Genomic DNA, 27,909 nt, shown 5'->3' with positions numbered 1-27,909 from the left:
ATTTAAAAAAAATAGCTTTTTCAAGAAATAAGTTTGAGTACAAATACCAAAGCATCAGAAGGATACGAGAAACACAAATGTATGAAGAACAATAAAAAGTTTCCTGATAGGAATAGCTATTACTAATGCACACAGTCATAGGGGAAGTAGGAGCTCGCTGAAATTCATTAATGTTTGCTGGAGTAAAGTTAAAGTCAATATAAAGCTTCCATGAAATGGCAATAACTTCTGGATAGAAGGTACATGAAATAAAATGTGTAATGCAACTGTTGACATACAGATTATGTGGAATAGACTATGAAGGAGTAAGGAATGAATACTCAGTATATTTAAAAGAATAAATTCTGGCATAGAAAAATATGATTCAAAAATGTAAAAAATAAATGTCAATAATGACAATAGTTTTGCAATCCATGTTTCTGTAATCTTGGTCAATGACACCAAATTATCAGGATTCAAAGGTTGAAGTGCAGGAATTTGGAAGTCCTCTGAACAAGGGAATTAAACTGTACTCGCGAATAAATGACCTGATAAGGACCCATTAGACAAATACTTGAGAATTATCAGGAAAGGAGCACTCCCAATGGTTGTACAGTATAAATGCAACCTGGGGCTAAACCTGGCTGTACACATGCGATAACTATCACCCGAATCTTCCTTTGGTGGACAGCGTACTCTCCTGGCGTCCACATACACATGAGCACCCGGCTTGGCTGAGTGTACACTGGGAAATTGTTTTATCGTGCAGGGACTTTCTCCTCTTTCCCCATTGAAAACACATGAACACTCAGCCAAGCTTGGTGCTCATGTGTATTTGGACGCCAGGAGAGTACGCTGTCCACCAAACGAAGATTCGGGTGATAGTTATCGCATGTGTACAGCCAGGTTTAGCCCCAGGTTGCATTTATACTGTACAACCATTGGGAGCGCTCCTTTCCCGATAATCGTTCAGTATAAGCAGACTGATAATCACCCAACAAACGAGCAAAACACTTGTTCGTCAGGTGAAATGATCTGTTGGCTTACTTAAAAATCATTGTTTTTCACAGTGCTACTAAGAATAGTGACAGTTAGTACACAGAGAACGATCTATTGATCATTCTGTGCCTATTCTAGCTGCCGTTCAACCTGTATAAATGATTTTAATGTGTCTCAGCAGTGCTGCTGCAAATCCATGCAAAAATGTATCAATGTATGTCAATGAATTGCATTATTTTAGGCTTTTGCTATTTATGATTCTAAGTTGTAATTTTGCTTTGCTGCGCTGGGTTCCTGGGTTTAAATCCCACCAAGGACAACATCTACAAGGAGTTTGTATGTTCTCCCTGTGTTTGTGTGGGTTTCCTCTTAGTACTCTGGTTTCCTCCCACACTCCAAAGACATACTGATAGGGAATATAGATTGCGAGCCCCAATGAAACTGTTTGTAAAGCGCAATGGCATATGATGGCACTAAAATCTAATATTTAAAAAAAAGTTGCAAATCTTAGAAAAAGAAATTCACTTGTTCTTTACTCTGCAGATCCAGCAGTGATGCTCCTCTAGTCGCACGAGTCTTTCTTTCATTCCTTCTTTCTTTCCTTTTTTCTTTGATTCCTTCCTTTCCTTTCTCCTTTCCTTTCTTCATTCCTTTCTTCTTTCTTTCTTTCCTTCCTTCTTGCCTTCCTTCCTTCCTTCTTTCCTCCTTCCTTTTTTCATTTCTTCCTTCTTTCCTCCTTCCTTCTTTCATTTCTTCCTTCTTTCCTCCTTCCTTCTTTCATTTCTTCCTTCTTTCCTCCTTCTTTCTTTCCTTTCTTCCTTCTTCCCTTCCTTCCTTCCTTCTTTTTTTCTCTTTCTTTCCTTCCTTCTTTCCTTCCTTCTTTCTTTCCTTCCTTCCTTCCTTCTTTCCTTCCTTTTTTTGTTCTTTCCTTCTTTCCTTCCTTCTTTCTTTCCTTTCTTCCGTATTTCCTTCCTTCCTTCTTTCTTTCCTTTCTTCCTTCTTTTCTTTCTTCTTTCCTTCCTTCTTTCCTTCTTTCTTTCTTTCCTTCCTTCTTTCTTTCCTTGCTTCTTTTTTTCCTTCCTTCTTTCCTTTCTTCTTTCCTTCCTTCTTCTTTCCTTTCTTCCTTCTTTCTTTCCTTTTTTTCCTTCTTTCCTTCCTTCCTTTCTTCTTTCTTTCCTTTTTTTCCTCCTTTCCTTCCTTCTTTCTTTCCTTCTTTTTTTCCTTCCTTCTTTCTTTCCTTCCTTCCGTCTTTCCTTCCTTCCTTTTTTCCTTCCTTCTTTCGTTCCTTCCTTCTTTCTTTTTTTCCTTCTTTTTTTCCTTCTTTTTTCTTTCCTTCTTTCCATCTTTCCTTCCTTCTTTCCTTCCTTCTTTCGATCCTTCCTTCTTTCTTTCCTTCCTTCTTTCGTTCCTTCCTTCCTTCTTTCTTTCCTTCTTGCCTTTCTTCTTTCTTTCCTTCCCTGTTTCCTTCCTTCCTTTCTTCTTTTTTCCTTCTTTCCTTCCTTATTTCCTTCCTTCTTTCTTTCCTTCCTTTTTTCTTTCCTTCTTTTTTTTTTCTTTCCTTCCTTCCTTTTTTCCTTCTTTCCTTCCTTCCTTTTTTCTTTCCTTCTTTCCTTCCATCCTTCTTTTTTCCTTATTTCCTTCCTTCTTTCTTTCCTTCCTTCCTTTTTCCTTCCTTCCTTCTTTATTTTCTTTTTTCTTTCCTTCTTTCTTTCCTTCTTCCCTTCCTTCTTTTCTTCCTTCCTTCTTTCCTTTTCTTCCTTCTTTCCTTCGTTCTTTCCTTCCTTCCTTCCTTTTTTACTTCCTTCCTTCTTTCTTTCTTTCCTTCCTTCCTTCTTTCTTTCCTTCATTGCTTCCTTCTTTCTTTCCTTCCTTCTTTCCTTCCTTCCTTCCTTCTTTCTTTCTTCCCATTACATGGTCAGTGGCCACAAGGGTTGAGTGCTGTACTTTTCACATTCCCTCTCCGCACTGGGAGCCAGGAGGCCAGTAGTACAATATGTGACCGCTGAGGCCACTGATCAGCTGCAGCAGTCTGGAGCCGGATGCTTGTAATAAATCCGAGAGGATTAGTGGAGGATCAGTACTGGATCACAAGGGCAAAGAAATGGTCAGTACAGTTGTTTGGGGGGCTTTTGTTTTGTTGGTTTTTAGCAGCATTTGCAGCTTTTTTAATGTTATAAAAGTTGGATAACTCCACGTAAGTAGCTAATGTTTTATTATGGACTAACTGTAATATATTGACTCAAGGGCTTCTACAGTGCTGGCCAAAAGTATTGGCACCCCTGCAATTCTGTCAGATAATACTCAGTTTCTTCCTGAAAATGATTGCAATCACAAATGCTTTGGTATTATTATCTTCATTTAATTTGTCTTCAATGAAAAAAACACAAAAAGAATTGTCCTAAAGCCAAATTGGATATAATTCCACACCAAACCTAAAAAATGGGGTGGACAAAAGTATTGGCACCCTTTGAAAAATCATGTGATGCTTCTCTAATTCATGTAATAAACAGCACCTGTAACTTACCTGTGGCACCTAACAGGTGTTGGCAATAACTAAATCACACTTGCAGCCAGTTAACATGGATTAAAGTTGACTCAACCTCTGTCCTGTGTCCTTGTGTGTACCACATTGAGCATGGAGAAAAGAAAGAAGACCAAAGAACTGTCTGAGGACTTGAGAAACCAAATTGTGAGGAAGAATGAGCGATCTCAAGGCTACAAGTCCATCTCCAAAGACCTGAATGTTCCTGTGTCTTCTGTGCACTGTGTCATCAAGAAGTGTAAAGCCCATGGCACTGTGGCTAACCTCCCTAGATGTGGACGGAAAAGAAAAATTGACGAGAGATTTCAACGCAAGATTGTGCGGATGGTGGATAAAGAACCTCGACTAACATCCAAACAAGTTTAAGCTGCCCTGCAGTCCGTGGGTACAACAGTGTCAACCCGTACTATCCGTCGACGTCTGAATGAAAAGGGACTGTATGGTAGGATATCCAGGAAGACCCCACTTCTTACCCCGAGACATAAAAAAGCCAGGCTGGAGTTTGCCAAAACTTACCTGAGAAAGCCTAAAACGTTTTGGAAGAATGTTCTCTGGTCAGATGAGACAAAAGTAGAGCTTTTTGGGAAAAAGCATCAACATAGGGTGTACAGGAAAAAAAAAGAGGCATTCAAAGAAAAGAACACGGTCCCTACAGTCAAACATGGCGGAGGTTCCCTGATGTTTTGGGGTTGCTTTGCTGCCTCTGGCACTGGACTGCTTGACCGTTTGCATGGCATTATGAAGTCTGAAGACTACCAACAAATTTTGCAGCATAATGTAGGGCCCAGTGTGAGAAAGCTGGGTCTCCCTCAGAGGTCATGGGTCTTCCAGCAGGACAATGACCCAAAACACACTTCCAAAAGCACTATAAAATGGTTTTAGAGAAAGCACTGGAGACTTCTAAGGTGGCCAGCAATGAGTCCACACCTGAATCCCATAGAACACCTGTGGAGAGATCTCAAAATGGCAGTTTGGAGAAGGCACCCTTCAAATATCAGGGACCTGGAGCAGTTTGCCAAAGAAGAATGGTCTACAATTCCAGCAGAGCATTGTAAGAAACTCATTGATGGTTACCGGAAGCGGTTGTTCGCAGTTATTTTGGCTAAAAGTTGTGCAACCAAGTATTAGGCTGAGGGTGCCAATACTTTTGTCCGGCCCTTTTTTGGAGTTTTTTGTGAAATGATCAATGATTTGATTTTTGCTTCATTCTCTTTTGTGTTTTTTCCTTGCAAGCAAATTAAATGAAGATAATAATACCAAAGAATTTGTGATTGCAATCATTTTCAGGAAGAAACTGAGTATTATCTGACAGAATTGCAAGGGTGCCAATACTTTTGGCCAGCACTATATATCAGTGGAAATAAGGACTTTTACAAGTGGCTGCATGATAGACCCAGCTAAGCGATAAGTGAGGCAGTAACCCGGAGCCCTGGAATGTGTATTATAATGAGGCGGTGCGGCCACCCCCCTTGTACAGTGTTACAAAACCACTGGACATCCCAGACCTCATATACTTGGAGCTCAGTCAGATTCTTTCCTTTCATCTCTGCAAGTCTCTAGAATACACTGCGGCTGCTATCAACTATCCAGGTAAATGTTATTTCATGCACATTGGAGAGAGAACTTCATAAACAGCAATTCAGCCCAATGTAATTAGTTTTTATTCTTTTTAGAAACATAAACTTGCAGCAGGTGCACATTTATTTTCTGATTGTAATGTGTGTTTTATGTGGGTTTATTGTATACAATGCTTACACTGTTTAATGTTGTTTGTACTCAAGGGTTTTAAAGTAGTTTACCAGATTCTTCACTTTTTTTTGTTGCATAATTTCTTTTTGCAATTTTAAGGAATGTAAGATTTAAAATATGACCCATATTCACAGCAGAAATCCTGTACCCCTGTACTGCTTCAAATTTCTGTTTAAGATTTGCTGTGGGTTTGCAGCAAATTCACAGTTGAAATCATCAAAAAATCCATGCAAAAATTTACCAATGCATGCGAGTGAATTATTTTTGGCTTTAGCTAGTTATGACTCTGAGTTGTATCTTTGTTTTGCAGCGCTGGGGTCCTGGGTTCAAATCCCACCAAGGACAACATCTGCAAGGAGTTTGTATGTTCTCCCTGTGTTTGTGCGGGTTTCCTCCAGGTTTTCTGGTTCTTCCCACACTCCAAAGACATACTGATAGGGAATGTAGATTGTGAGCCCCGATGGGGGCAGCGATGATAATGTCTGTAAAGTGTTAAGGAATATATGGCACACTATAGAAAAGAATTATAAATAATAATTGACGCTAAAGAAAATTTAAACACGCAGGATATATTCTCAAGGGCTGATTAGAGGTGGTGCAGGCAAAGAAGGACTTATAAAAATCTATAAAATGTTGGTGTGCCATATTGGGTAGTAGTTCAGACATTTTGTACACCGTTCTGTGCAGCTCATCCTAAAAAAGAAAACATGAAGTTTAGATCTTTAAAATTTGTAGACATTCCATGAAAACTTAATTCTTGTGACATTGTATGATTAAATCTTCAAAGCTGTCCTAGTTTATACCAAAAGTATCACATAAACCTTTCAGAAATGTTGATATCACACTGACTTTTTGTAAACTCTTTCATCTGCAACTTTAGCACCTGATCCTAATGTCACCCGAGACTATACATATATTACACTGGTGAAGTGAAGAACTTGTGCAATTCTTGTAGGGTACAATGGAATGACCATTTGGTTAATTTTTATCGAAATTGGTAATAATTAATTTAACCTTAGCCTTAAACTTAAAATATATTGCTTTGCTCATCACAATGATCTTTTTTGCTAACTTTTACAGGATATCATCTATAACAGACTCTAACAAAATAGGTGACCACAACGTCTCTTAAAAATGTTCTGTTTTAGGTTGTGAAAATATTGCAAGGTCATTTAACTACATCTTGATCAACCATTGACTTAAAATGTCTGTGTGTTCTGCATGTTACCCTTCAGTGATATTCTAAAACGTCATTGCGAAGTAAGAAGATGCATGTGATCATATAACAGCAGGAGCGCGGAGCAGACTGTCAGACACAGCCAGACTCCCCATAGAGAAGGCAGAAATGGTTTATTACCATCTCTGCCTTCCTGATCACAGTATACGAATCATGTATATAGTACAGGGAAAGATGACAGAATATCACAGTCCAGACCTAAATCCTATTGTGAATCTGTGGAAAGACTTGCAAATTTTTGTTCACAGATGCCTCCATCCAATCTCACCGAGTTAGAGCTAGTTTGCAACCAAGAATGGGCAAAAATGTCACCTGTAAATGTGTAAAGCTGATAGAGATAGACCCCAAAAGATAGAGCAGTAATTGCAGAGAAAGGTGGTCCTACAAAAGTATTGAATCGGGGGTGGGGGAGTGAATACAAATGCACGTCACAATTTTCAGATTTATATTTTTTAAATAATTAGAAAACAATGTATCATTTCCATTACACTTCACAAATACTTGCTATTTTCTGTTGGTATATTACATAAAATTCCATTAAAATACATTTAAGTTTGTGGGTGTAATTTGGAAAAGTTGATCGGGTATAAATACTTTTTCAATGCACTGTAGATGACACAGTGTAAAAATGCACGGTATCCAAGGGGTAACATTTCTCCTTGCGGTTACCCCTTGCTGGTTGACATATTTTGTGCGTCTTAGGACGCTTTAGCCTGTTTACACCACCTATTGATTGATTGGCCTAGTTTGCACCAAAACTTTGGTGCATGGTGTCACATTTCAGATCAAGCCCCTTGTTTCCTTACAAACCACACTCCTTTTCTTAGTCCACGCTCCCTTGCCACATGAGTCAGAAAGAGTGACTAAAAGAGAGAAGTGCAAGTATACCAGCACTTATGGTGATATATTCTGATGCATTTGGCTTAGTAAATGTTTCCCTCAGTCTTCACTATTTATTTATTTTACTCACTTATATAGCGCCATTAATTTCACAGCACTTTACAGACATTATCATCACTGTCCCCATCGGGGCTCACAATCTACATTCCCGATGTCTTTGGAGTGTGGGAGGAGACCGGAGAACCCGGACCAGAAGAATATTTGGGTAAATGGGTTTATAAATACATAGATATCCAATCAAAATAGACATACATTCCCCATTGGATATAACAATCTTAAGACTAGATGACCTTACTTCCAATTAAATCTTGAAAAAAAGGACTTCAGTGCAATTGACATGCACAGTATTAACCACAAAACAAACCTTTTTTTTATTGAATAGGAAAGATTGGTGTTTCCATCAAAAGCAGTGCTGTATTATTGATCTTTATCTATTTATTTTATATTCTGTACATTTTTCTTGACCACAGCTTTACAGAACTGTGCAACTTTTTTATGGTTGAGATCTTGTGATTGTAAATCTCCAGCCTGTGCGCGATATACATAATATACATATATATAATATACATATCTACATAAATATGTATAATATACATATGTTATGACTGGATCATTTATAGCGATTTGTTATGCTTATGGCTAATGGCTTATGGCAAATTCCTTATTGATTCTTATAGGGTCTGAAATTTAAATGTGGCTTTGTTTTCCAATTGAATCTAATCTATTGTTTTTGTGATTTAAAGAGGTTGTCTCATGACAGATATTTATGGCGTATCTCCAGGATGTGCCATAAATGTCTAATTGATGTGGATCCCACTTCTTGGACCTGCACATATCTCTAGAACAGGGCACCGATCTCTCGCTCCAACTTGCAATTTCTCAGGTTTATTTGGAAATTCCATACCAACAGGGGTGGATTAAGAGTAGCAAGGGCCCTGGGCAGTTTAGAAGGCGCGGGCCCCCCCCCCCCACACACCTGATTTATCACGTGACATGTCACATGATCCCCTGTGATAGATCATGTGATAGTTCACGGGAAATTAATTTGCCACAATATTAATTGTGCTGCCTCATCTGAGAGCAGCACAATATAGGGGCAGATACCCTGATTCCAGCGATGTGTCACTTTTTCAGCTGCTTGTTGTCATTTTGAGAAAATCACCATTTTATCTGCTGCAGATCTAGCAGCTCTCTGAATGCTGCGCTCTGTATAGCCCCGCCCACACCACTGATTGGCAGCTTTCTGCCCATGCTCAGTGTACACAGAAATCTACTGATCAGTGATGGGGGTGGGGTCCTACAGAACTTACTAGTCATCTAGTAATAATTACCTTCTGACAAATCAATGATTTTATCAAAACAACACTAAGCAGCCCAGTAAGTGACACATTACTGGAATCAGTGCCTCTAACCCTACATTATGCTGCTCTCAGATTAGGTGGCAAAAACCTGATGACAGATTCCCTTTAAAGGAGCTGTAAACACAAAAAAGTTTGTATTAAAAAAAATACAAGCCATTTGTGAAATTAACTTTTTTTCATTGTTAATTCACATTAGACTGTATCTTCAACACTTTTGTCAGCAGGTCTTATTACAGACTCTGAATAGGGCAGCTCTCTCCCTCTCCCTCAGCAGAAAGTCACAGCATGGTGAAAAAACGGGATCTTTTATGATTTTCTCATAATAAATAAAAAAGGACATGCAAGTCCTCCAAACTATTTTCCGTTTCTCTACAGGGGAGGTCCTAAATCTTTCTTGTTCTTTAGTTGATCACATGTCAAAAAGGCAAAGCATTTACTATGAACTCGCTTAAAAAAATATACACTTGGAGAGTAATATCATCATCTGCATGTAAATATTCCTTGACTCTAAGGGCTCGCTCACACTGTCGTATAACACGGCCGAATGCTATGTGATGTTTTATCGGATAGGACTCGGCCCTATGTTATACTATGGGACAGTGCGATTATTGGCATGAGAAAATAATCTCATTCGATATTCGGACCATGTGCACCCATACAAGTCTATGGGTGCACGTAAAACATTAGACTGCACTCGGATGTCATCCAAGTGCAGTCCGATGAACACTCACAGAGACTATGGAGAAGATGGAGAAAGTAAGTTCTCCATCTTCTCCATATCTGTGCTGCGAGAGAATCGGATCACACTCAGTTGAAGCTCTGAGTTTGAGCCGAGTGTCATTAGCATAATTGGCCCTATTCTCTTGCATGAGAGAATATATGGCTTAGTGAGTGGACCCTAAAACTGAATAGTAGTGACGGACAGGCACCTCACAAGCGGGATCCATGTAGCTCTCATATGTCATGTAGGTAGGGCTTCATTCCATGGGGTAGGGCTTAATTTCAAGGTATATAAAAAAATGGACTTCAAATAAAAATTAAATGAACACAAAAAGCACTAATTGAATTATTTTTTTCATATTTATGTTTGCAGCCCCTTTAAAAACCCCTTGAGGACCAAGGCACATATATGTCCCATAGTTTTAAACTGGAAAAAAATTTGATTGAATAAAATTTAAGGTCCTCCAAGGTTTAAGTAGGTCATAAATTCATATGAATACTTGCTCATACAATTTCACATGCCAAAAGATGAAGAAGAACAGAATCAAAAATATGACATTAAGTGGAGCACTTACAGGTATTCAAGGTGAAAGAGACCAGCAAAGGCATCGTCTCGAATGACAGTAAATGAGTTAGAATTCAGCAAGCTGAAAATGAAGACAGCAGGTTAGAAGCGAACCAGACTTTATGGTGCTCAGAATGAGTCAAGCTGAATTTATTGACTGTTCTTGCAAAGCACTGAGACTCCCGCTGTGTATAGATGGCGCCGTGCGGCCTCCCGCTGTGTATAGATGGTGCCGTGCGGCCTCCCGCTGTGTATAGATGGCGCCGTGCGGCCTCCCGCTGTGTATAGATGGCGCCATGCGGCCTCCCGCTGTGTATAGATGGCTACGTGCGGCCTCCTGCTGAGTATACGTGTATAGATGGCTACGTGCGGCCTCCTGCTGAGTATAGATGCTGCACGGTGCTCCCCCCAGAGACAGCAGGAGGCCGCACAGCGCCATCTATACTCAGCGGGAGACCGCACGTAGCCATCTATACACAGCAGGAGGCCGCACGGCGCCCCCCCAGAGGCAGCAGGAGGCCGCACAGCGCCATCTATACTCAGCGGGAGGCCGCACATAGCCATCTATACACAGCGGGAGGCCGCACGGCACCCCCCCCAGAGACAGCAGGAGGCCGCACAGCGCAATCTATACTCAGCGGGAGGCCACACATAGCCATCTATACACAGTGGGAGGCCGCACGGCGCCCCCCCCAGAGACAGCAGGAGGCCGCACAGCGCCATCTATATTCAGCGGGAGGCCGCACATAGCCATCTATACACAGCGGGAGGCCGCACGGCACCCCCCCAGAGACAGCAGGAGGCCGCACAGCGCAATCTATACTCAGCGGGAGGCCGCACGTAGCCATCTATACACAGCGGGAGGCCGCACGGCGCCCCCCCCAGAGACAGCAGGAGGCCGCACAGCGCCATCTATACTCAGTGGGAGGCTGCACGTAGCCATCTATACACAGCGGGGAGCCTCACGGCGCCATCTCTACACAGCAGGGGGCCTCACGGCACCATCAATACACGGCGGGGGGGCGCACGGCGCCATCTATACATAGCGGGGGGCCGCACGTAGCCATCTATACACAGCGGGGGGGCCACACGTAGCCATCTATACACAGCGGGGGGCCGCACGTAGCCATCTGTACACAGCGGGGGGCCGCACGGCCCCCCCCCAGATACAGCAGGAGGCCGCACGGCGCCAACTATACTCAGCAGGAGGCCGCACGCAGTCATGCACACACACAAACATATACAGACATATACATACACGCATAAACACATTTGAAACACAAAAATACATATAAACAGACATGACACAATGATATCTGCCCACACACACACACACATACAAACAGACATGACACAATGATATCTGCCCACACACACACACATACAAACAGACATCACACAATGACATCTGCCCACACACACACAAACAGACATCACACAATGACATCTGCCTACACACACACACACATACACACACAAACAGACATCACACAATAACATCTGCCTACACACACACACACAAACAGACATCACACAATGACATCTGCCTACACACACACACACAAACAGACATCACACAATGACATCTGCCCACACACACACACACAAACAGACATCACACAATGACATCTGCCCACACACACACACACAAACAGACATCACACAATGACATCTGCCCACACACACACACACACGCATACAAACAGACATCACACAATGACATCTGCCCCCACACACACACACACACACACACACACAGACATCACACAATGACATCTGCCCCCCACACACACACACACACACAAACAGACATCACACAATGACATCTGCCCCCCCCCCACACACACACACACACACACACATCACACAATGACATCTGCTCCCCCCCACACACACACACACACACAAACAGACATCACACAATGACATCTGCCTACACACACACACACAAACAGACATCACACAATGACATCTGCCTACACACACACACACAAACAGACATCACACAATGACATCTGCCTACACACACACACACACACACGCAAACAGACATCACACAATGACATCTGCCCACACACACACACACAGACATCACACAAACAGACATCACACAATGACATCTGCCCCCCCCACACACAAACAGACATCACACAATGACATCTGCCCACACACATCACACAATGACATCTGCCCCCTCACACACACAAACAGACATCACACAATGACATCTGCCCACACACACACACACAGACATCACACAAACAGACATCACACAATGACATCTGCCCACACACATCACACAATGACATCTGCCCCCCCACACACACAAACAGACATCACACAATGACATCTACCCCCCCCACACACAAACAGACATCACACAATGACATCTGCCTACACACATACACACACACACACACACAAACAGACATCACACAATGACATCTGCCTACACACACACACATATACACATCACACAATGACATCTGCCTACACACACACACATATACACATCACACAATGACATCTGCCTACACACACACACATATACACATCACACAATGACATCTGCCTACACACACACACATATACACATCACACAATGACATCTGCCTACACACACACACACATACACATCACACAATGACATCTGCCCACACACACACACACAAACAGACATCACACAAACAGACATCACACAAACAGACATCACACAATGACATCTGCCCACACACACACACACACACTCACTCACCATCCCCCGGCTCGGCTCCAGTCCTCCTGGCTCCTGCTCCTCTCCCGTGGTAAGTAGCACTGCAGGCCGGGTGCGCACTGCGTGACGTCACAGCTAGGAGACACAGCCGCGCACAGGGCCGTGTCTCCTAGCAGTGACGTGGCCGGGCCAGCACAGGGAAGTTAACTGCTGCAGTGCTGGCCCGGCCGATGAAGAAGTAGCGGTGGCTGCTGCTGGGGGAGCGGTACGGGGCCCCCCCTCCCGCCACTGCTACCGGTATGTGCCGCGGCGGCCCGCACATATAATGAGGGCAATCCGGCATTACACACCCCGCCCGCAGCCGCGGTGCCCGCAGCCGCGGTCCCTCTGCAGGCTCGGGGCCCCGGGCGGTCGCCCGGATTGCCCTCATTATAATCCGCCTATGCATACCAGTGAAAGGAGGGACCTGGCACATCATGCAGACTCGGACTGGCCCACAGGAGAACTGGAGAATCCTCTGATGGGCCACCACCCTATTATATGAGCAGTACTTGGCACAATATACTTGAATCATTATGTACCGACAAAGGCGACATCGTATTCATTTAACAATCTACCCAGTTCATTGTTATATAATTTGTGATTGAGGATAATGTCACATTTGCATGCAGCTGAAAAGTGGAGCCCTGGAGTTGTCCGACACTTGGCACATGCCATCCCGCCATCTTTCCCACAACTGTGGCTGGGGCATAAGTCAGAAAAGAGGATTACAGAACCCTATTCTGTAGATACATACGGGTAAAATCTGTCGTATAGATATGCTGAAAACGTTTGGAGTGAAATAACTTTGTACCTCATTTTTATCAATGGCCTTTTCTTTGTTTTCTTCATGTAATACACCTGTAAATGTAACCTGATCTAGCACTTGATCAAGGACAATAGTTTATGAAAAACTGGTACACCTACAGTACAGACCAAAAGTTTGGACACACCTCATTTAAAGATTTTTCTGTATTTTCATGCTATGAAAATTGTACATTCACACTGAAGGCATCAAAACTATGAATTAACACATGTGGAATTATATACTTAACAAAAAAGTGTGAAACAACTGAAAATATGTCTAATATTCTAGGTTCTTCAAAGTAGCCACCTTTTGCTTTGATGGCTGCTTTGCACACTCTTGGCATTCTCTTGATGAGCTTCAAGAGGTAGTCACCGGAAATGGTCTTCCAACAATCTTGAAGGAGTTCCCAGAGATGCTTAGCACTTGTTGGCCCTTTTGTCTTCACTCTGCGGTCCAGCTCACCCCAAACCATCTCGATTGGGTTCAGGTCTGGTGACTGTGGAGGCCAGGTCATCTGGCGTAGCACCCCATCACTCTCCTTCTTGGTCAAATAGCCCTAACACAGCCTGGAGGTGTGTTTGGGGTCATTGTCCTGTTGAAAAATAAATGATGGTCCAACTAAACGCAAACCGGATGGAATAGCATGCCGCTGCAAGATGCTGTGGTAGCTATGCTGGTTCAGTATGCCTTCAATTTTGAATAAATCCCCAACAGTGTCACCAGCAAAGCACCCCCACACCATCACACCTCCTCCTCCATGCTTCACGGTGGGAACCAGGCATGTAGAGTCCATCCGTTCACCTTTTCTGCGTCGCACAAAGACACGGTGGTTGGAACCAAAGATCTCAAATTTGGACTCATCAGACCATAGCACAGATTTCCACTGGTCTAATGTCCATTCCTTGTGTTCTTTAGCCCAAACAAGTCTCTTCTGCTTGTTGCCTGTCCTTAGCAGTGGTTTCCTAGCAGCTATTTTACCATGAAGGCCTGCTGCACAAAGTCTCCTCTTAACAGTTGTTGTAGAGATGTGTCTGCTGCTAGAACTCTGTGTGGCATTGACCTGGTCTCTAATCTGAGCTGCTGTTAACCTGCGATTTCTGAGGCTGGTGACTCGGATAAACTTATCCTCAGAAGCAGAGGTGACTCTTGGTCTTCCTTTCCTGGGGTGGTCCTCATGTGAGACAGTTTCTTTGTAGCACTTGATGGTTTTTGCAACTGCACTTGGGGACACTTTCGAAGTTTGCCCAATTTTTTTGACTGACTGACCTTCATTTCTTAAAGTAATGATGGCCACTCGTTTTTCTTTACTTAGCTGCTTTTTTCTTGCCATAATACAAATTCTAACAGTCTATTCAGTAGGACTATCAGCTGTGTATCCACCTGACTTCTGCCCAACACAACTAATGGTCCCAACCCCATTTCTAAGGCAAGAAATCCCACTTATTAAACCTGACAGTGCATACCTGTGAAGTGAAAACTATTTCCGGTGACTACCTCTTGAAGCTCATCAAGAGAATGCCAAGAGTGTGCAAAGCAGTCATCAAAGCAAAAGCTGGCTACTTTGAAGAACCTAGAATATAAGACATATTTTCAGTTGTTTCACACTTTTTTGTTAAGTATATAATTCCACATGTGTTAATTCATAGTTTTGATGCCTTCAGTGTGAATGTACAATTTTCATAGTCATAAAAATACAGAAAAATCTTTAAATGAGAAGGTGTGTCCAAACTTTTGGTCAGTACTGTATGTTACCTACTATCAGGACATATTTTTAGAGAGGACAGAGAACTGTGGTAGGGCCTCCACCTTCTGAGGGCCACCGTATCCTGGAGTTATTGGACATACATTTGTGTATAAGTTCCCTGTTTCCTTCGGAGGATCCCCCACCTCACTATATAGAGAGGCCGCTATTAACGTTGATCAAGCCTTTGGACATGGGGCTATAGGACTATTATGTGGTTATTAAACTTGCATATATTACTTAGTAGTGGGTTGAATAATGCTTGTCTTTGTTTTTCTTTAGGAATCGTATCATCATGACCTCCATGTTTTACTCAGCCTTCATCTTATACCTATACGCTTTCTACAGTGTAGAAACTGGGACACTGCCCAGCGATGAAGCTCAAATTCTGACCGTCATGTCCCAAAAGGTGGATGACATATGGAACACGATCCTCATTGGAATTCCCATCAAGAACAATCCAGATAACAATACGTATGGGATATGTAATCTGCAGCCAAATCCAAAACTGAATGAGAGTGAAGCCAGAATCACAGGGCAAGTTTTGCTCAGGCAACCTTATCCCAATGGAAAGCTGGAAGCCCACTTCAACGTAGAAGGATTTCCTCTGAATCACAGGGAATCTGCTAGAGCAGTTCATATCCACAATTTTGGAGATCTCAGCAATGGCTGTGACTCTACTGGTGGTCATTACAACCCTTTTTCTGTAAATCATCCTCAGCATCCAGGAGACTTTGGGAATTTTATAGTGCAAGATGGAAAGATCCAACAACGACTAACTCATCTTCACGCCACACTGTTTGGTCCTTACTCTGTTTTTGGCAAATCGATTGTTGTTCATAAGTTGGCTGATGACCTAGGTAAAGGCGATAATCAGGCCAGTCTAGAAAATGGGAATGCTGGCACACGTCTTGCTTGTTGTGTGATCGGTTCCAGCAGTAAGAACAGCTGGAATAAATTCACCTCTTCGACTGAAGACTCCTGAACTTCCGATTTTAATGAAAATGTGGCAGGTGTCCAAATTATAACTATATTTTGAGAGCTGAGGACAATCGCCTTGTGTAATATGTTGCATAGATTCTAGTATTTTGTAGAACACGATTTAAAGAAGGAATACAGTAAAGACTTTTTGTCTTCTCTCCAAAAATCACAGTGTGGCCAGATAATAGTTAGACCAAGTGAAATACTTGGCAGCGTAGATAACGTTATAGCAAGTAGAAAAAGGGAAATTGAGAACCAACTATGAAGAGCTCTAGTGAGATCACATCGGAAATACTGGGTCCAGGTCTGGAGACCTCTCTAAAAAAGGCACAGGTAAATCAGAACTGGTTCAAAGATGGGCTACAAAAATGGTGAAAGTTCTTGGGCAGAAAACTCATCAATTTTAAGCGGGAGGGCGTGTCAGTACTCCAGACTGGGAAATGTCAGACAGTATAGACATGCACCTCGCTCTTTGACATGGGGAATGTTAACCAGTTGTCAATTTATTGATAAATTCCAAAAGAAATCCATTAAAAAAAAAATAGATATGCTCAAAAAAATTATAATATATCGTTCAAATATGGCAAGTGGCATAAATCAGAAACAATGTCAGAAAATATACACTTCTCAACATTGAAATGATGACACCAAGAAGGAAATGTTGTGGAATTATGGAAATTACAGGACGAATAGACATGTTACTGATGTGCAAAATAAGAAAGAAGAAATTTCAAAACATCTCCATGCAAATTGCCTCTTCAGAGAAAAAGAGGACTTGTACTCTATAGCGCCACCTATTTAAAGCAGCAATCATCCTAGTCACAATCAACCCTTTAACAAGTCGTGCAATATGACTAAGATTAATAGCCAAATCAGAATCTCAATTTGCAGACACAGTGTTTCGGGCTGTTGGCCCTCGTCAGTGCAAAGTATGAGAACTGATTTGGCTAGGTGAGAGGCTCTCAGGACTGAGGTCTAAGGGGTAACGTTTCTCCTTGTGGAGAGTGACACACCAGCTCTGGCATGTCAAGGTAAGGAGGCTTATTCGTCGTGCAATGCTCCACTAGGAAATTTAATATGCAAATTGCCTCTTCAAAAAAAAAGAGGACTTCAACTCTATAGCGCCACCTATTGGAAGCAGCAATCCTACAAGTCACAATCAACCCTTTAATGAGTCGTGTAATATCTCCATTTATTCAGTATAGAGTATGAGCACTACACGCAGAAATACACACATTTACACATCTTGACCTTCTATCAAGGAGGTTAGTAATGTCTGTTTAAGGAATGTTTTGTCACGCTGAACGCACTTGGGCCAATCATCAAGATCCTCTGCTGGCAGCTCCCTTTGTAATTGCTCACCAATAGCATCCAAGATGTGCTCATTGCGAGACAAGTCTGGAGATGCTGCAGGCCATAGTAGCATGTTTAGGCCACGCAGGATATAACACGAGCAACAAGCAACCTGACATTGCGTTAAAAAATGGCTACTTGGACACTTAGGAGAAATTACCATACCACTGGTTCCTTGACTAGATCAATGTAAAGCCAAGCTGTTAGTGTACCTGAAATGAAGACTAATGGGGTTTGGCTACTGTACATTATGCTACCCTTCACCATAATCTTGAGAGTAGGACCAGTGTGACATTTCCTTGTGAAGGTGTTCCATTGACTTCACACCACCACTCTCAAAGGCTGTCATGGGCAGAGAAAGACAGCAATGGAGAGTGGAATAGAGATCTATCCCCTTCAGGTATGAGTCCTGCTTTTATCTTCGATACAATGATAGCCATAGATTGGTCTGGAGACCACGCTGGCAATGCCATGAAGATGCCTTCACGAGGGAATGTCACACTGGTCCTTTTTCCGGAATTATGGTGTGGGGTGGCATAATGTATGGTAGCGAGAGTCCGCTAGTTTTCTTTCCAGGTACATTAACTGCTTGACTTTACATTGATTTGGTCATGAAACCAAAAGTACGGCCATTTCTTCAAAGTGTCTCAGAAACCATTTTGGGACATCGTCCCCTGACTTGTTTGCCATCGAGCATCGAGATGTCATCGGGATTGGGATGTCATTGGTCGATAATTACAAAGGGATCTGCCAGCAGCGGATTTTGATTATTAGCTTGGCCAAGTGCACTAAAAGTGGCAAAACACTGCTCGGACAACCATTAATAACCTCATTGACAGTATACTAGGGCATATAAGTACACGTGCATCTGTGCTTGGCGCTCATACTCGATACTGAATAAATTGAGATGTTTTGATAATTTGATATCCATTTTTTAATCCTTTGCATATCATTAACATGTCTATCCATCCATTAATTTCCATATTTCCATGAATTTTTCTACTTGCTGTTACAATTTCACTGTTGAAGACTTTAACTTTACTGAAGGAGAAGTAAATGCTTGGAAGAAACTCCTAGCAGACGTGGTTAGAAAACCAACAGTAGGTGAAGGAAAAACAGCCTGAGATTAACAAAAATCACTTTTCTATAATAAAAATAAAATAATATAAGAGCAGAGAACATAGACTGTGTGTTTTGTGTGCAGACAAATCTATGTAATTCCTCAAATAAAAGTTAAAATAGTTCTAGAATAGATATGTGTTCCGTGTTGTAAATGAATAATAAAGATGTAGGTTTACCATCAGTACATAATGTAGCTCAACACAATCATATTTGATTTGAGCTCGCCAAGCTAAAAAAAATTGTGTATATCTGATCTAAGCCGTATATAAGATATAATTTTGTTGTAGTATATTTTGTATGATTGATATATTCTTAATGAGTTGTACAAAGACATATCAAGCTTATCATACTGCACATTGAAATAAATACTAACTAATGTCTATGGGAGTTGCAGGAATCGTGTGCTCTTTAGATAAATCTTTGAAAAGTCATTTTGTGCCTGTGTTAGAATAAGGAATGGGTTAAGGGAGCATTTTAACTTTTTATGCAGCTATGTATTAAGCTATTTGCTATCATGTAAGAACTGCTAAAATTTATACACAGAACGCCTATATTCATGAAGATTATACATTAAAATGATCACTCCTTTTTTTAAAAAAAATGTTGGAAATCACAATTTGTGCATTTGCTTTTCTTGACCGCCATAAACTGAATCCCAGAAAATAGTTTTACATTTTGGAGGGACTGTTGAGATTTCCAAAACACCTTCTGGGACCTGTTTGAGGGACACAATAAACTGAAGTACGATAAGTAATCCTTTGTCTTCCGCATGTTCTCTATCATCTAAGAACTCATCCCAATAAGTCTTGGGAGGTTAGAATAGGAATTTTAAAATAACTTTCTGGGATCTCATGCTACACATGCTTATTTAATGTGCTTCATATATCTTTAGGTGTGTGATTGTGTGAGTGATTGAAGCTGAATCCAGGCCTTGATATTGTCGCTTGGATAGTGAGAGTAAAGATCCAGCAGGTCAAGCTACAGGCTTGACCTGCTGGAACTCCCTGGAGGTCCATGACTCTTAGAGGATGAGGTTGCTGATAACTGCCTGAGTCAGCAGTGAAAAGTCGCAGTTCATAAACTTGTCTAGTGAGTCAGGATAGGGACCCCTGTATTTCCAAACGACGATTCGTATGAAGCCCCTTCGGTCAGGGGAATGTTCAGTGTTTAGATATTCCCATATCTTGTCCCTAGCATGTGTGATCTTCTATTGTCATGCAATTTCCTAACCAACCACAATAGGTGACATATATATTTCTATAGCTATAGAAAATACAGTAAGAAACATTGACCGACATGACTGGTAAAACTGACAGAATATATATTGTGGCAGGGTCACCGGCAAAGTACTGGAGGGGAGATATGTAGCACTGAGATTAATACCTGTAGTAATTATGCATAGGAAAAAAGTTTCAGCACACAAGTGGGTTAATCAGCCATCTTGGTGCTAGGGTGATTAGACACCTGTAGAGAGGGAGGAGGTCAGAGGATAAAGTCTCAGCCTTTCAGAGCATTTGGTGTGGGGAGGGCCTGGAGGCACAAACTCTGAAGCAGTGGTGTGCATGTTAAGGAAAGCTAAACCTTGGGTTGTTTTTTGTTCCGGAAGTGGGTGGTTACCCGTAGCAACAAGAACTGTGCCATACGTTATGTTTTGTTTTCTTGTTAGGCTGGGAAGGCCGTGTTTGTGCTGCTAACAATGCTGTGGCTTATGCAGTTATCCTAATAAACCACAGAAGATATAAAGAGACAGTGTTCCTGTGTACATCTGTGTGCAACAAAGTGAGCCAGTCTACCACAATATACATATATGTATATATATATATATATATATATATATATATATACACAGTTTATATATATATATATATATACATATATATGTGTATATATACAGTACAGACCAAAAGTTTGGACACACCTTCTCATTTAAAGATTTTTTTGTATTTTTATGACTTTGAAAATTGTACATTTACACTGAAGGCATCAAAACTATGAATTAACACATGTGGAATTATATACATAACAAGAAAGTGTGAAACAACTGAAAATATGTCTTATATTCTAGGTTCTTCAAAGTAGCCACCTTTTGCTTTGTTGACTGCTTTGCACACTCTTGGCATTCTCTTGATGAGCTTCAAGAGGTAGTCACCAGAAATGGTTTTAATTTCACAGGTGTGCCCTGTCAGGTTTAATAAGTGGGATTTCTTGCCTTATAAATGGGGTTGGGACCATCAGTTGTGTTGTGCAGAAGTCTGGTGGATACACAGCTGATAGTCCTACTGAATAGACTGTTAGAATTTGTATTACGGCAAGAAAAAAGCAGCTAAGTAAAGAAAAACGAGTGGCCATCATTACTTTAAGAAATGAAGGTCAGTCAGTCTGAAAAATTGGGCAAACTTTGAAAGTGTCCCCAAGTGCAGTTGCAAAAACCATCAAGCGCTACAAAGAAACTGGCTCACATGAGGACCGCCCCAGGAAAGGAAGACCAAGAGTCACCTCTGCTTCTGAGGATAACTTTATCCGAGTCACCAGCCTCAGAAATCGCAGGTTAACAGCAGCTTAGATTAGAGACCAGGTCAATGCCACACAGAGTTCTAGCAGCAGACACATCTCTTCAACAACTGTTAAGAGGAGACTTTGTGCAGCAGGCCTTCATGGCAAAATAGCTTAAAAGAAACCACTGCTAAGGACAGGCAACAAGCAGAAGAGACTTGTTTGGGCTAAAGAACACAAGGAATGGACATTAGACCAGTGGAAATCTGTGCTTTGGTCTGATGAGTCCAAATTTGAGATCTTTGGTTCCAACCACCATGTCTTTGTGCGACGCAGAAAGGTGAACGGATGGACTCTACATGCCTGGTTCCCACCGTGAAGCATGGAGGAGGAGGTGTGATGGTGCGGGGTTGCTTTGCTGGTGACACTGTTGGGGATTTATTCAAAATTGAAGGCATACTGAACCAGCATGGCTACCACAGCATCTTGCAGCGGCATGCTATTTCATCCGGTTTGCGTTTAGTTGGACCATCATTTATTTTTCAACAGGACAATGACCCCAAACACACCTCCAGGCTATGTAAGGGCTATTTGACCAAGAAGGAGAGTGATGGGGTGCTACGCTAGATGACCTGGCCTCCACAGTCACCAGACCTGAACCCAATCGAGATGGTTTGGGGTGAGCTGGACCACAGAGTGAAGGCAAAAGGGCCAACAAGTGCTAAGCATCTCTGGGAACTCCTTCAAGATTGTTGGAAGACCATTTCCGGTGACTACCTCTTGAAGTTCATCAAGAGAATGCCAAGAGTGTGCAAAGCAGTCATCAAAGCAAAAGGTGGCTACTTTGAAGAACCTAGAATATAAGACATATTTTCAGTGGTTTCACACTTTTTTGTTAAGTATATAATTCCACATGTGTTAATTCATAGTTTTGATGCCTTCAGTGTGAATGTACAATTTTCAAAGTCATGAAAATACAGAAAAATCTTTAAATGAGAAGGTGTGTCCAAACTTTTGGTCTGTACTGTATATATATATATATATATATATATATATATATATATATATATATATATAAAGGTGCAGTCTAATTCGCTCTTTCCTTGACTGAGTACAGTATCTTTCAGTAGTCTTGGACTGGTGGGAGTTTGGTGTATTAATAGCTAACTTGCTGGTCTTTCATTCTGTTGTATTTATTCTGCCTCTAACCCAAAGCCAGGAAAGTAATGTTGGGATTGATACTGATGATATAGAACATTCCCTAACTACAAATTTTGGGGTCATATATTGAGACTAATATAATTTTGAGGATGTTTGAAATTAGTTTCAAAGACTAGGATCATATTAAGATATATGAAATTAGTTTTACAGACTAGGATCATTTCAAGATGCATGAAGTTTATTTAATAGAAGAGATCCAGGTTCTCAGTGTTATGATAGTGTAGCAACTCACTTGGGGAAATAGGTAACACACTAAAAACTACAACTGACCCTGCCGGTCCCTGTACAGTCTAGAGATCCTGACCCCGCAGTCCGTAGTGGTTCCTGCGTGAGCTGAGATAGCCCTAACCACAGACTAGATGATGGCAGCTTGGACCTATGCTTTTTGAAAGGCTGTCGAGCACTTCACGTTTCTCCTAAAGAACGGGAGGGCAGAGCAGAGTGCAAATTACTTACAGGAGGGAAAGTGTGCTGAAATAGAAAGAGATCCCAGAGTGAGTAAAGCAAACCACGAAATACAAAATAAATATTAAGTACGTACTGATAGAGAATATGCCGCTTACTTCCTAAAAAGAAGACAGGTGCAGGGTAAAGAACATAAACAACAGAGATAAACCCTATCTGGCCTTTTACTGACTGGCTTAAACTCCAGCAGCATGGCTGGACATCAAAATGAGACTATTACCAGCAAGTGGAAAGTATATAAAGCCACACCCGAAAGGTGATAGGGCAGACAAATGAGTAAATGAAAACATATGTTAGGCTATGTTCACACACATTGGGTTTTTCAGTGTATTTTGCTGCAGATTTTTATGCAAATTTTCAGCTGCGTTTTGCAGTAGCAGCAAAGTCTATGAGAAACCAGAATTCTCTGTTCACACATCTTTTTTTTGCTGCGTATTTTGTGCCTTGGTTGGGTTTTTGGAAAATAGAGCATGTCACTTCTTTCAGTGTTTTTTCAGCATTTTTTCACCCATTGGAAGTAATGGGTGGTGAAAAAATCTCTGAAAAAACGCACCAAAAAATGTAGGTAAATTTTTTCAGCGTTTTTGATGGCAAAATAGAATGGGGTCCTTTTTTTCACAGAACTTTATGTACATGCATAAATAGAGACAGAAGGACAGTGAAAAAAAAAACACTGAAAAAATGCACCAAAAAACACACCAAAACCTGCGTTTATGACGTAGCTGATTTCTTGCCAGAGATCAGTTTTGCTGCAGATTTCTGAGTGAAGAAAAACACAACGTGTGTGAACATAGCCTTACCCTAATGAGACTGATCAAGAATAATAGAAACTAAACATCCGTAAAAAAGGTGTATCTGCTGTGGCTCAGTGGACTGAGAAGCTGACCACAAAGCACATGCTCAAGGGTTCGAACCATGACACATGACACTCAGACTAGGGTCATTCCAAGGTAGCTAAATTTAGTAAGAGGAAACCCATCGGGACTCCAAATAGCAAAGACATTTTGGATAGTGTTATGGGGATAGCCATATGTGTAGTGAGTAGTAGAATAAGCAGTTGTCCCATAAAATTAAGTTCTTAAAAAGGCAGGGATGTCTCCTACAGGCTCCCTAGATCTGAAGAGATGGGTGGAGTTTGACAAAGAACAGAAAGGTTGAATTAGAGAAAAAGGTTTTAAGTTAATGGTGGAAGCATGGCATGTGGTGGCACAGGAGGTTGAGGAGGAAGAACAAAACCATGAGTAGTATAAAAGAAGATGGAGGGGTAAGATAAATCACCCAACCCTGGTCTCTAATGGTTAAACCTTTGCCTCTAGTTTATCCAGATTTACGTGATCAGAAGTCTAAATGATGTGGCTTAGAGAGAAGGGGGTACACTGGAACGTAGCAATAGATGAAATACTTGAGTCTATAAGCAAGCTCAAGTTCATGTCAAAATGGTTGAACATTGCCCAATATGCTAGTATGGGAGAACAGGGAGTAGATTACAATGGGGACCAAGTCCAATTAACCACCCCAACCGTAGCTAACCAGGAAAGAAAGAACCGATTGGATTCACGCTCTCACTGTAGAAAGGTTTCAATAACAGCTTAGGAGTCAGAACACATTATTATTATTATTATTTATTTTTAGAGCACCATTAATTCCATGGTGCTGTACATGAGAAGTCAAGAAACTAAGAGACGGGTACAGAAAGGAGAGGGTCTATAGTCTACAGGGTAAAGGGGAAAGAGACAGTAGTCTGGGGGGCTGCGGAAGCTCCAATGGTGGCAGCAGGGTTCTTGCAGGCTGTAAGCTTTCTTGAAGAGATGGGTTTTCAAGTTCTGTTTGAAAGTTCCGAATGTGGTGGAAAATGGGACGTGGTGGAGCACAGAATTCCAGAGAATGGGGGATATTCAGGAGAAGTTTTGGAGGCGATTGTTTAAGGAACATATAAATGTGGAGGAGAGGAGGAGATCTTGGGATGACCAGAGATTAAGTGTTGGAAATTATTGGGGTATCAGTTTGGAGATATATGGAAGAGACAGATTATGGATGGCTTGGTAGGTAGTGATGAGCGAGCACTAAAATGCTCGGGTGCTCGATGCTGGAGTCGGGCACATTGGAATACTCGGGTGCTCGACCCGAGCAACGAGCCCAATGCAAGTCTATGGGAAACTCGAGCATTTTTTAGGCGGCTCCCCCCTGCGGTCTGCAAAAGGGCCTAAAAATTGCCCAAATCGATGGGAACAGTGCTCAAATGACATGGGGAAGACCCCTGGAAGCATTTCTGACTCCCAGGTCACTTCTGTCAACAACTTTGTCAGAGGTATTATGGCACTTTTACAGACTCACAATAAAACATACCAAAACAAAACCAAAATGGATTTTCCTGGGAAATATGTTCAGGAACATCCTTTCCAGGGTAATGACTTGTATATAAAGCAAAATAAATAACCAAAAACAAAAATGCTCCTCCATACCTTGGGCTATGTTCACACGTAGCGTTTTTGATGCGTTTTTTCACTTTTGCATTGCTTTCAACCATGACAAATGCATTCACCAGGAAATGTAATTTTAACATTTTACAACCTTATCTGGCCATGTGGTGTGTGAGATATCATCAGACACATTGTGTTTCATTTATGAAGGAGGGACTCTGAAAGTCACAAAGCCTATTTTTATAGGGCCATCAGGAGGCCTTTACTATTCTTAAAGGACCAGCAGTCGACCCTCACTATTCTTAGAGAGCCATCAGCCGGCTATGTTTTATTGTTCCCATTACTAAGGAGTGGGTCTCCTATACTGTTATTGCGAATGCAGTGAGTGCCAGGGCTACCCAAAATTTGGATGCACCCCAATACCCCTTTGAAGAGACTGAGAGGAGGGCCTCCTGAAAACAATGTTCCCATTGTTAGGAAGTAGTTCTCCCATTGTGTTTGCATATGCAGTGAATGCAAGGGTTGCCAAAAATTTGGAGGCACTTCAATGCCCCTTGGAAGAGACATGGAGGTCAGAGGGCCTCCTCAAAACAATGTTCCCATTATTAGGAAGTGGGTCTCCTATAGTGTTGACCTATGCAGTGAATGCAAGGGCTGCCAAAAATTTGGAGGCACTTCAGTGCCCCTTGGAAAAGACATGGAGGTCAGAGGGCCTCCTCAAAACAATGTTCCCATTATTAGGAAGTGGGTCTCCCATAGTGCTGGCCTATGCAGTGAATGCAAGGGTTGCCAAAAATTTGGAGGCACTCCAATGCCCCTTGGAAGAGACGTGGAGGAGGGCCTCGTAAAAAAATGTTCCCATTAGAAAGCAGCGAGCCTCCTATACTTGTAATGCCCAGGCACTAAGTGTATGGGCTGACAAACATTTACCCCTGAGGGGTATACATGAACATTCTGTATAAAAAAAATTTTTTACGGGCATCATAAACACCCTTTAAAAAAATTATGTGGGTGTTGCATCACGGACCACGGTCACCCTGGTGATATGGTGGTGGAGGGTGAGGAGAAGGAGGAGGACAAGAGCAAATAGCCAAAATCAGGAATCGTATACCCATGTGTGGCTGTGAAGAGGTGCATGGGAATACACCTCCCAAGAAAAGACATTGGATTTGAGTTTATGTTACGCTGCTATCATTCGATGGTTTTGAGAAGTCTGGCCCAATCCAGCCCTTGTTCATTTTTATAAGAGTCAGCCTGTCAGCATTTTCAGTTGACAGGCGGATGCGCTCATCAGTTATAATTCCACCAGCGGCACTAAAAACCCACTCTGATAAAACGCTGGCGGCAGGGCAGGCCAGGACCTCCAAGGTCATTCCACGTATCCAGCTTGGATACCCAATAATTATAAGGCACAGAAGAATCACGGAGGACGTTGGTACGGTCGGCAAGGTACTCCCTCAGCATCTTCCCAAACTTTGCACTGCTTGTGAGAGTACCCCGTGCCTCAGGGCCTGTGCGATGGGAGGGGCTGAGAAAACTCTCCCATAACTTTGACAGTGTTCCCCTGCCTCTGCTGGATTGAAGTTGTGTCTCTCTTGCCTGTACTCCTTGGTTGTCCAACGAAGTGTGCCCTCTGCCGCCAGCGTTTTCAGATGGGAATTTTTTTAATAGTTCCGGAACAAGGGCCTTCTGGTACTGCCCCATTTTTGTAGACCTGTCCGCCTCAGGAATAAGAGATATAAAGTTCTCCTTGTAGCATGGGTCTAGAAGTGTCACCAACCAGTAATGACTGTCATCCAAAATTTTGAGAACGCGAGGGTCATGGGAAAGGCAGCGTAACATAAACTCAGCCATGTGTGCCAAACTAACTAACAGGCAAGACTTCCATGTCCTCACCAAGAGGATGACTGACCATGCTCTCCTCCTCCTCCTCCACTCTGTCCTCTGGCCATCCACGCTGAACAGACGGTATGACAGCTGTGCAGATAGTACCGTCTATAGCGCATGAAACTAGCTACTATCCTTCCTCCTCCTCCTCCTCTTCCTTATTGTCATCCAATCCACGTTGGGATGAGATGAGGCTGGGCTGTGTGTAATCACCCTGTATGGTTCCTTGCTCCATCTCATCGTGCTCCGCCTGCAATGCGTCCTCTTTGATTGTGAGCAAAGAGCGTTTCAAAAGACAGAGAAGTGGGATGGTGACGCTAATTATGGTGTCATCGCCACTCACCATCTTGCTGGAGTCCTCAAAGTTTTGGAGGATGGTACATATGTCTGACATCCATGTCCACTCCTGAGGTCTTATGTGTGGAGTCTGAACTGAATACCGATGACCTTGTTGATGTCCTCAAAGTTTTGGAGGATGGTACATATGTCTGACATCCATGTCCACTCCTGAGGTCTTATGTGTGGAGTCTGAACTGAATACCGATGACCTTGTTGATGCTAGTACTCAACAACTGCCCTCTTCTGCTCACAAATCCTTCCCAACATCTGCAGTG

General features: G+C 42.1%; 1 protein-coding gene across 1 annotated transcript; it reads left to right on the top strand.

Moving 5' to 3' along the window:
- Positions 1 to 4,997: 4,997 nt before the first annotated feature.
- Positions 4,998 to 19,191, top strand: LOC141161626 (extracellular superoxide dismutase [Cu-Zn]-like). Its single transcript, XM_073646720.1, has 2 exons — positions 4,998 to 5,110; positions 15,636 to 19,191. The coding sequence occupies exon 2, from the start codon at positions 15,649 to 15,651 to the stop codon at positions 16,336 to 16,338; it is 690 nt and encodes a 229-aa protein (XP_073502821.1). The 5' UTR covers positions 4,998 to 5,110; positions 15,636 to 15,648; the 3' UTR covers positions 16,339 to 19,191.
- Positions 19,192 to 27,909: the final 8,718 nt, after the last annotated feature.

This window comes from Phyllobates terribilis, unplaced genomic scaffold, assembly GCF_046119375.1.
Source record: "Phyllobates terribilis strain yellow unplaced genomic scaffold, ASM4611937v1 Scaffold_1__5_contigs__length_1240528914, whole genome shotgun sequence".
Lineage (NCBI taxonomy): Eukaryota > Metazoa > Chordata > Amphibia > Anura > Dendrobatidae > Phyllobates > Phyllobates terribilis.
This window is presented reverse-complemented; position numbering and strand designations above follow the sequence as displayed.

Coding starts and splice junctions, on each gene's coding strand:
- LOC141161626 (XM_073646720.1), top strand. CDS start 15,649: ATGACCTCCATGTTTTACTCAGCCTTCATCTTATACCTATACGCTTTC.